Source organism: Carex rostrata, chromosome 11, assembly GCF_964058835.1.
Source record: "Carex rostrata chromosome 11, lpCarRost1.2, whole genome shotgun sequence".
In the NCBI taxonomy this organism is placed as follows: Eukaryota; Viridiplantae; Streptophyta; class Magnoliopsida; order Poales; family Cyperaceae; genus Carex; species Carex rostrata.
This window is the reverse complement of record NC_135928.1, coordinates 10,107,537-10,118,618: the sequence shown is the minus strand read 5'-3', so window position 1 is coordinate 10,118,618 and position 11,082 is coordinate 10,107,537. Positions and strand designations below refer to the sequence as shown.

General features: G+C 32.2%; 1 protein-coding gene across 1 annotated transcript; it reads right to left on the bottom strand.

The window, feature by feature from the left end:
• Nucleotides 1–261: 261 nt before the first annotated feature.
• On the bottom strand, nucleotides 262–10,163 carry LOC144561820 (beta-glucosidase 18-like). The gene is made up of 12 exons (XM_078310917.1): nucleotides 10,005–10,163; nucleotides 5,449–5,515; nucleotides 4,965–5,023; nucleotides 4,650–4,725; nucleotides 4,116–4,190; nucleotides 3,893–3,980; nucleotides 3,374–3,626; nucleotides 3,056–3,171; nucleotides 2,191–2,440; nucleotides 1,503–1,605; nucleotides 1,316–1,424; nucleotides 262–823 (listed from the first exon to the last, which is right to left on the bottom strand). Exons 1-12 carry the CDS (start codon nucleotides 10,137–10,139, stop codon nucleotides 634–636), a joined length of 1,521 nt encoding a protein of 506 aa, XP_078167043.1. The 5' UTR covers nucleotides 10,140–10,163; the 3' UTR covers nucleotides 262–633.
• Between the last annotated feature and the right edge of the window lie 919 nt (nucleotides 10,164–11,082).

The window sequence follows — 11,082 nt, the reverse complement described above, 5'->3', positions numbered from 1 at the left end:
AGTAAAAGTCGGATGGATTAATCAGTCTGAATGTATTCGTTTGGTGCCTGTATTTAGTCTATTTATTTCTGTACTTGGAAATATTTTCCAACATTTGTCAACTGTATAAAATACAAGTTCAGTCAAAATTGTCGAACATATGTGTTCAGAAAATAGACATAAAATTATAAAACCTAAAAAAATTAAGGATGTTGTCATTAAAAAGAAATTTAAAAATCAGAATACACAGTAAATATTCATGCAGAAAAATCTGGGTTGTGCTAAAATTGTACTGTTAACTTGTGTTGAGCATTGAGATTTCTAATTACAGAAGCATTCTAAATAAGGAGGCATATATACCCATATGTTAATAATTACACTGTACATATGTTATTTCCCATATGTTCATAATTACACTGTACATATATGATAAAAACTAAAAAATAAAAAAACCAAGCAAGTCCATTTACAAAATAGCATCCAACTATAAATCTCATTATTCTTTTTTTAATGTAGGGTTTGCCTCATATGGAAAAAAATCCTTATTGGCTTATTCAAAAGAGGTAGCTAATTTTTAAAATTCATTTGCCTCTTTTTTTTTTTAATCTAAAAGAACTGTAATTTTGAAATTACATACAATTGTTTTACTATAATTTAATCTGCTTTCAACAGTGAATCTGACCCTTGAAGAAACTCTTTGTACCACATGGCAGATAGCTTAGGTGTCCTTACTTGTGTGGTGAAGTCAACATGGTAAAGCCCAAATCTGAGAGTATAGCCATACAGCCACTCAAAGTTGTCCATTATGGACCATATGAAGTAGCCTCTTACATCTGCTCCATTCCTATAAAAACAAAGGTAAACTAATAAGTTCACTATATTAAGAGGGCACACATTGATTAATTTCAAGAATTAATTAAGTTGCAACTAACATAATAATAATAATATTCAAAGTCTTTATTACCAAACAAGTTCGGATAGGCTAGAAATGAAATTCAACCAAAATCAGCAACAATTTGTGAGGGTTTCATTTTCATAAAGAAGTTTTTTTTACCGCTCGCTCGCCAAACCTATCACGAACCCCCATTTTTTGAACTTGGAACATGCTGTTTAGAAACTACTCCTAAACCTTAAACCCTGAAACCTGAACCCCTAAACTCCAAACCATAAACCCTAACATAGTACATAAAAAAGATATATGACATAAAAAAGTACATATAAAAACTAAAATGTATTAGGATTGTTGACATTAGGAAAAGAGACTTAATTAATTTGTAGCAAAAATCAATACCCTAACTCTTTAATGTAACTAATTAAGTGCAGAGATATGTTTTACCGGATGGTTTTAAGCAGCATTCCAAGATACTTGTTCAGATAATCCACCCGGTCCAAGTCATTGACGAAATCCTTCACCGTGGTGTAGTTGCTTACGCCTTGTGCATAACCTTGTTTAGGAAAATTGTAAGACCCATGATGACTTGAAAAGGAGTAAAAAGGTCATAAATATGATATATATGATGTACCATTTTCAGTGAGAAACATAGGCATGTTGTTGTATCTTTCCTTGATGTAATTGACCATCATTTCTAGACCATGAGGAACAACATAGAATGTTGGCATTGCAGTCTGTAAAAACATGAAAAATATGAAGTTTGAATTAGGAGGCCCCCCTATATATGATTACTAGAACCCGACCAAATATGAATTGGATCTGAACAGACCCAGTACCTCAATGGGCTGGGTATGGTTCAATTTATTAATTTTCCAGCAGGACCAACAGATCAGATAGTGGCACTAAAGAGTAATTTTTCAAATATCCACCCCATTTTCCTTGAAAGAAAATTAAATGTGCATGGCCGGGCTTCATTACCCATATACCCAGACACCTCAATATTTGTGTTATAATTACCCATATACCCAGAACAGAAATTTAATTAAAATGTGTGCATGCGCAAAATTTCAGAACAACCAAATTCAGAGGATATGCAACTATACTGGACCTGATATACTGTCAACTCAACTTGTTCAATCAAATTGGCAAAACAACAGAAGGTCCTAAAACTTTGTTGACCTAAAAATTAACACCGACACAAACAGACACACCTTAACTAATTCTTCATTTCAATCAAGAGCCTGAGGTTCTGGGTGAAGCTATTAACATAAAATTGTCAGATGAAATCAGAGAAACCATTATTTGCATTTTGCACTTACAGGGGTTCCAATGGGGATGCCATTTCTCTCGCCTGTAGTGTATGTAAAGGCATTTCCATTAAAATCCGCTACCTCGCAGGGAGAATACAAGCAGTCCCTCACATATAGAGTAGTGTAGTGGTTTACACCAATGAAGTCCATCTTGTACCTTAGTTTTTTCTTATCCTTAGATGAGAATATTGGCAGATTGGAGCCTAATATTTGCCGCATTTCTGAAGGGTAATCTCCAAAAATGATTGGATCGAGAAACCTGTACTCAGTAAGAGAGTAAAATCAGACAAATATATGGTGTTCTTTGAAATTTTCAAATTTTATTATGATATTCTCTATGTTGGTCATGTTTTAAAGGATAATGTTATGACTGAATGTATAACTATCTTATTAACATCATATGTCAAAATCTAATTTTCTATTTGAATTGATACTATAGTAAAAAGTTTCTGAAATCAATTGTGATAAAAATTCTATACAGACATGGACATATATGCATTTATATACCACTAATTAATTTGCCAATAAAATGTTCGATAGAAAATATAACATCTTAAACAAACAAGTATAGTAAGTCAATACGAACTTTGTAGTGAGTAATACAAATCAAATGAACTTTGCTGTAGAGAATTATATAGAATAAGTTCCTCTTTTTCAGTAATTACAGAGTTAACCAGCAGTACCACAATACTGCAGCCTTTTGTTTTTCAAATTAGAGCTATGCAGCAGTTTGAGTGCCCTATATGTGAACCTAGTTCATTGTGGTACTATATTAAAAAAGAATTTTACTTTAGTTTAATATCGTACATTATTATTTTTCTAATTAATTTAAATTTTTGATGAAAATTAATCATTATGATTTGTCTCAAATTACCATGGCACATCAAATGCAAGAAGTCGCTTAGTGGCCACCCAATCATTTGTCAAGTTCCTTAGCGGTTCATACCAGGTTGCAGACATTACAATACCAATTCTACCACCTTGTTTTGCCTATGAATTTAACATACATTAATCAATTTTATGTAAAGCACCAGAATCAGAATACACATATACCTGATATTGATTTAATACTATGTAAATCAATCAAGCATACTTGAATTTCATTGAACTTCATGCAATGATGCAAAGCATCAGAGTTGCTGACTGGTAAAGTACCAAGATCCACGACTTTACATAATATGCATCTACATACCTGATATTTTTTCTTATATATTTGAACCGCAATTCCATGTGATAGTATGACATTATGAGCAGCAACATATGGTTCCACAGATGAATTTCCGCTGAGGCACTCACCAAATGGTGCTGAACAGTGAAGAGGGGGATATGTACCAACCAAATATCCCCTTTTAATCATGACATTGGGCTCATTAAATGTTTCCCAGTATTTCACTCGGTCGCCAAATTCTCTGAAACATACTTCTGCAAAGTACCCAAAATCCTTCCTGTAAACCAAAAAAAATTGAGTAACATTTTATTTGTTTTCTTTTTTGTGATCACTTGTGTTTTTTCTTGTAGAAATAAGGATTACTTATGTGCCTTGTTTTGGTGGTTTCTATTCATTAGCTCTATTTTTACGAGTATGTAAGCAAGCAAACAAAGACAAATTGGCTTAATGCATCATGGTCTGTAATTTATCCAGTTCATGACATAAAATAAAACTAAACAAAAATAAAAAAAGAAATAAAAAAGAAAAAAAAAATATTTGTACTGAATCTCTGGATTAAGCCATCCTCCATATTTGTCTTCCAGATATTGAGGAATGTCATAGTGATTGAGAGTAACAAATGGCTCTATTCCTGATTGACCGTAAAACATCAATGAACAAATTAAGTTAGCCACAGGGACATTCTCAAGAATAGAAGATTATAAAATAAAATAAAAATTGTACAGGTAGCAAACTTGCAATCATATAAGCTTGTGATAAAAAGTACCTTTAAGCAATAGTGCATTTATAAGATTGTTGTAGAATTGAATACCATCTTGATTTACGCCTTGAAATCTATCTCCTGTCAATGATTAAAATACTTTGTTTTACCAAATTTCCATTAATTGTACTTTATGCATAGTGTCTGGTTTTTTGCTCTGTGGACCTAGCTACCTTATTTAATCTGTGTTTTTCAACTTTTTTAGGGTGAATTTCTTGGAATCACGAACTTCACCTCAGAAAAGTTAACAAACTTGATTTATTCAACTTAAGTCACTGAACTTTGATAGTTATTCAAATTTAGTCACTTCACGAATATCTCGGTTTAACTCTTTTCCCTTCTTTTATCTTTTCCTGATCTTTCAAGTGTCCTTTTAGTTTAATTATTGAAGCACCAATTGTCAAATGCTTTAAGGCAATCAAAGGTTTATCCATTTACCATGAAAATTTAGTTCTCAACTAATATCTGGTACTATTTATTTTACCTGCTAGAGAGATATAGAAATTTAAAATAAATCAGCCAAAAATAATACTAGCTTACCAGCAAGAATTCTGGACCAAGAAATTGAGAATCGATAAGAATTGACCCCAAGAGAATGCATCAACTCGATATCATCCTATAAAAAATCAACATCGAATTCTATTTCAATTACATCGATGAAATTATGTAAATGATATGAAAAATATAACAACTATCGAAAAAATATATTCTTCCCATTATATTCTACAAGTGTATTAAAAAGATGTATTCTGCACCAAAATTTCAGGACTGAGTTAGACATTTGAGAATTATTGGAATTATTTGTGAAGAATATTATTTTTGGTTCCTTTACTTTTCAGTTTTTTCTCAACTCACCATGTAGAGATGGTAGTGGTCATCCGCAATATCTCCATTGCTACTATCGTCAATTTTTCCTAATTCAAAAGAAATAAAAAGTTGCTTATATTACAAATCACTTGTTATTACAAAACCGAAAAACCTTATGGTTTCAGTAGATACAAGAGGGGTCTTATATGCTTGTTTTTCACATCTTGAAAAGAAACAACTGATGTCTTATAATGGTTTTTTTCAATCCTGGCCCCATTTTTGGGAACTGATGTTGAAATGTATGATCCAAATTGCAAGATCCAAAACTCTGAACTATTCTGCTGCTATTCATTGATGAATAGAAACAATCACCCTATATATATATATATATGAGATATCATGGGAATTGATATTTCCACAAGTACTGGCTTAATTATTCTTTACAACCCTGATCTGTTAATTCAACAGTTGCTTAATCCATTGTTTATGCAACTGATGACTTAATTATTCTTTGGAATTGATAAAAACAAACCCGGTATATGGGACAAAACATCCCAATTGCTTAGTTCTTTGTTTCCTTGCAAATAAGCACCTTCAATCTGCGAATGAAAAAAGCAAAGGCTGACTACACATGTATATTTGTACTAAAATATACAAAATATTGTCTTGCAAAATTATTTGAAATATTTGTAGTTTTTAATTAAATAGTACATTTATTAGATATGTCAACAGTTGAGACAGATTAATTAATAATATTTAATACTAACGGTTCCAAAATATTACGTGTACTGGGCCAGAAGGTATTTGGCAGTGGTTAGGTTTCGCTATCAGAATTAATTGACATAATTATGTAAACTATCCTATTCATGTAGGAGAACAATTTGGTACCTACCAACCAAAATCTGGACCGAATTTTTTAAATATCGAAATAGGGGATAGTTTTTTATTTTTGTCGAGAAATAGGTAGAACGAGTTCGTTTATCTCGTCCAGCGGACGGGACTAATTATCCCGTCCGACTTAATTTAATTAATAATCAAATTAATCAAACTCAGAGGAGAGGAAAGAAAAAACTGGACGGTATAATCTGACCTGTTCGGAGTAAAAAATATATATATATATGGAACGATATGGTTAAACCCGTCCGGGCTCTGAGGTAAAAAAAAAAAAAAGACGGATTAAGGGATCCCGTCCCCAGCGAAAATACCCGGATAAAAAGGATCAATGAAAACACACGTTCAACTAATCCTCAACAGCTAACTATACTATAATTATAGTATAGTAGTGCACTTGAAATGAAAGATGCCAAAATGAATTTTTCTTTTTAAAAAAAGGAGCACGCCATTCCTCGTTATCAGAAGCATACTGGTGCAGCATTAGATCAAGTCAATATATATATATATATATATATATATAGAGGAGGGTTCAAATGCATCCAAATTTTTGTGCACTCAAATGCATCCTATCTTTCAAATTCTTTTTCTCCATTTTCAAAGTCCGAATAGTCAATCCGAACCGTTAGATGCGATCTATATATTAAGATGTGGTTGGAGACCAAATTTTACATTTTTTGGAATTTTTTTACTATTTATTAAGCCACTTTGAAAATCGCTGATTTTACATTTTCTGGACCATTGGATCAGCGATTTTCAAAGTGTTTAATAAATAGTAAAAAAATTCCAAAAAAATGTAAAATTTGGTCTCCAAGCACATCTTAATATATAGATCGCATCTAACGGTTCGGATTGACTATTCGGACTTTGAAAACGGAGAAAAAGGATTTGAAAGATAGAGTACATTTGGGTGCACAAAAATTTGGGTGCATTTGAACCCTCCTCATATATATATATATCTATGTTGCATGGATACGGGTACGGGTATCGTGTCGGACACGACACGGGTACGGCGATACGGCAATTCTCAAAAATAGAGGATACGACACGGCTATTATATATATTATTTTTCTATTTTAATTATGATATTTAGATTAATATTAAATTTAAACTAAACTTGTACAAAGACTTACTCAAGTATGAATTAAATACCATACCTACTATAATGTAACACATAACATAGTCTATTACAGTGAGAAAGTATTTTGGCTCTTAACAGGAAAGCTTGGGTTCGAATCACGCCCAGAGCAAAAAATAGTCTAATTATTACTTTGTTGGCGGGGTGTATTGGACCAGGTCCAGGAGAAAAAAATAATTATATATGCTGTGAAAGCTTAGGACAGGACTCCATGAGCAATCTGCGGAGATAAAAAAAAAATTAGAAGTGTCCCGACCGTGTCCAACCGTATCAGCGCATTCAACGAGGTGTCGGAGACTGTATCAAGAGGGTAGGGACGCGCCAGCTCATCTGACACGCCAGCTGGCGTACCTGACACGTATCGTGGCCGTGTCAGAGGAGTGTCGGTGTCGGATACGTGTCGGACACGGGTACGGTGACCTTCTAGGAGTGTCAGGGTAGCATAGATATATATATACACACACCAGTGGTTTAAATAACGGTATGCGGTTGTCAGACGGACAGAGTACCGTCAAGCGATTAATTGGTATGTGGCCAATTAATCAGAATTATGCGGACAATTTAACGTTTTTATTAAATTTATTTATATATATCATAATTTATTAAAAATAATTTATTTAACTCATTAAACTTATCAAATAAACTTAATTTAACTTAATTTAACTTAATTTCATTATTATAACATGACATTGCACTTTTTTTTTTAACGCACAAGCACTTTACATGTGTCAGTAACACATTTATTTAATGAAAAAATAAATTCAAGAGTTAAAACTTTTTTCAAATACTAATAACATATTATGTGAAAGAAATGAAGCATTCCAACATAAAATCACTAAATTTAGTTTATAATAATAACTTAGTTTCATAAATGAATATGTCGTACTAATTGAAAAAATTACATCAGTAATTAGTAAGAAAAATATATGATAAATAAATAGAAGAAGAATTAATAAATTTTAAAGTAAGTAAGAAGAAAAAACATATACAAAAAATATTGAATGTATGTCCAAGCATAAACAAAACCGCAATACATGATTTATAAAACTTATTATCACACACTATCACATAAAAAAAATCAATGTGAAAAAAATTACTGAAATAAATTAGAATAAACTGCAATAAACGGGAATAATCGGTCGATTAATCAGTAAAACGGCCGATTAATCGGGAAAAACAGCCGATTAAACGTTTTTCACCGCAAACATGCCTCCGTTAAAGATATGCGTGACGGTTTGGCCACCGTCACCGATTAATCAGCCGACACTAACAGCCTTTGAATGTACATACTTAAATAGTACATAAACAAAGATTTGCACTGGTATATATATATCTGAATGCATTTGTTAATTAAGCATATATAAACCGTGTATTATAAAACTATTGATGCTTGACTTGTTACCATACAAGTAAAAATAAAATATATTATAAATGATCCATTAATCAAGGTAATAAGGTCATCTGGTTATAAATCAAGGATTGACTAACCACAAAGTCAATATAATGAATGTCTCCAAACGAAGTGCAGCTGTTACATAGGTTGAAATCGGCACCAGGCTAATTAAATTAATGTATAAATTAAATGGTACTTAAAAAGTATTTGTTGTCGCAGATTATTATTTGGATATGCCTTAACCGCATTTTTTTTTCTTAACCCGGAGTCCGGACGGGTTTAACTATACTGTCCCATTTTTTTTTTTAAAACCCCAGACACGGATTATACCGTTCGGATTTTTTTTTCTTTTCTCTCCGCTGAGTTTGATTAATTTGATTGTTAATTAAATTAAGCTGGACGGGATAATTAGTCCCGTCCGCTGGACCGCTGGACGGAATAAACGGACCCGGTCTACTTATTTTTCAACAAAAATCAAAAGCTATCCCCTATTTCGATATTTTATTTATTTATTTTCTATTAATAAAAAATTCGGAAATCTGGACCATCTGATCAAGATTCGGATCAATTATGTCCAGATGAAATGCACGAGACCTCTTTAATATTCGTGCAGATTATGATCAGATGGTCAGAATCTAAACAGAAATATTATATTCACCTATGTTTAAGTCTTTTATTATACCACTTCAGTACTATAGTCCACAACAATATTTAAGAATAAACTTGGACTAAATAACTACTTTTAGCTAGAGACAAATCTTGGGAAATGTAAGCACATGCTCCCTAATAGCATTAAAAAATAAATAAAAAAACAAAACAAAACACCTCCAAAATGGAAGAATTCCACGTTTATCTGGATCGCTAAGTTAATCTGCAGCTCATTTATGGGGATGGCGCAGATTGAATTAGCGGCTCCCAAAAGCCCAAAAAATACACTGTAATGTTAAATATATTACGGTTTTAAGAGAACTCTAAGCTAATCTGGGACCTCCCATAAATGGACTACTGATTGGCTTAGCAATTCACTTAAATGTTGAATTCTTCTATTTTGAAAGTGTTTTGATTTATTTATTTTTTTGATTTATTTATTTTTTTAAAAGGGTATAAATAAAAATTTCGGAAATGCTCCTCCGAACAATATTGGAACTTATCAGGTAACATCCGTGAATGTTTTATGTCATATTTTTTTTATATAATTTAAATTAATATTGGATATGTTTCTATACCCGTGCCCCTTGATAGAAATGCTTACAAGATGACGCTAAATATTTTTGTATATGTCAATATCAAGCCATAAAGCATGCTAAACATTTTTTGTACATGTCAATATCAAGCAATAAAGACATGCTAAATATTATATTATATGTCAATATCAAGCCGTATGCTAAATATATATTTTCTTTTATTTAATTAGATGCTCTTCTTCTTAATACCAAATGTGGATAATCATATAATTGCCTAACTCCATTTTTGGTCTTAGTAGCAAATATTGGAAATTTGAAATGCAATTGGTAATTGCTCTGTATTTTTTTCTTTTAAGTGATGCAATTGCTCTGTTAGGGCGAAACGCAGGGATGTTATGTGGCTCTACCTATATGATCTTATATGGTGCTTATGATTCTTGCAATCTTTTCAAAAAGAAAGAGAGGAGAGAGGGAGAGAGAACCTGATAAGAAGAGGTGGCAGTGCCAAAGAGGAAGGAATCAGGGAAGTCGCTTCGGTCGAATCCCTCGACAAGCAAGGAGAGGAAGCAGAGAAGATAAAAGGCTGCGGCCATGAAGGTTTTCTTCTTGATCCCCATAATCTCTGCACTTTAACCAAATGTAGATCGATCACTTGCGCTTTTTCATGGATAATTGAGAATTGATACCTTTTAGGTGGGTGGCTTCCCAATCGTTTTTGTACAATAGATTAGAACAAGTGGCTTGGTACTTGTAAATATTTATATATGGAGCACCGATATGAATTTTTGTTCTCTCCATTTGAAAGTCACTGGAAACCACCATTCAGCATTCGGAGAATTTTGACTTTTGAGAATGCAGGAGTGGAATGGACGGAAATATTGAAGGAGCATTTGGAGAATTTTTTTTTATGAATAATTATATGAATCCTTCCACTCCCATCTTCCATCATCTTCCATTTTTTAAACTCTCCATACATATTTTTAAAAGTGTGTTTTTTTTCTTTTTTTCAATGTCGTCCACATTTCTCACGATCTATGAGGAATTTTGTGAATTTAAAACCACGAACGTATTCTACGCAATTTTATATTTTAAATGAGATTTAGGATGACATATTTTCAGGCTCATCGTCACACAAGTATTTATACCTATACTTATAAGTATTTATCTTCCCCAATCGTGTTTAATTTCCATAAACTAACTTAATTAACTAGTTTAATTAAATTTATTCAAAACAATGTGCTCTTCCAAATTTAATTAAATTTATAGGTATAAATACTTGAAAGATAATTAATTAATACTTACAAACTAAGATATTAATAATTACATGTCTAACTTGATACGACTATATGGGGGACCACTCAAACTACATGGGAAGAAAAATCATACACATTTTTAGAGGTGGTTTTTTTCTTTTTCTTTTTTCAATGTCGTCCACATTTCTAACGATCTATAAAGAGTTTTGCGAATCTAAAACTACGAACGTATTCTACGCAATTTTATCTTTCAAATGAGATTCATGATGACATACTTTCGGGCTCATCGCCACACAAGCAAAAAATA

Bases quoted from the DNA above. Each gene is read 5' to 3' on its own strand.
- LOC144561820 (XM_078310917.1), bottom strand. From the start codon at position 10,139: ATGGGGATCAAGAAGAAAACCTTCATGGCCGCAGCCTTTTATCTTCTC. The intron at 3,627-3,892 runs GTACAAATATTT...TTTGGTTTACAG, and splicing joins TGGCTTAATCCAGAGATTCA to GAAGGATTTTGGGTACTTTG. The intron at 2,441-3,055 runs GTAATTTGAGAC...TACTGAGTACAG, and splicing joins CTTGCATTTGATGTGCCATG to GTTTCTCGATCCAATCATTT.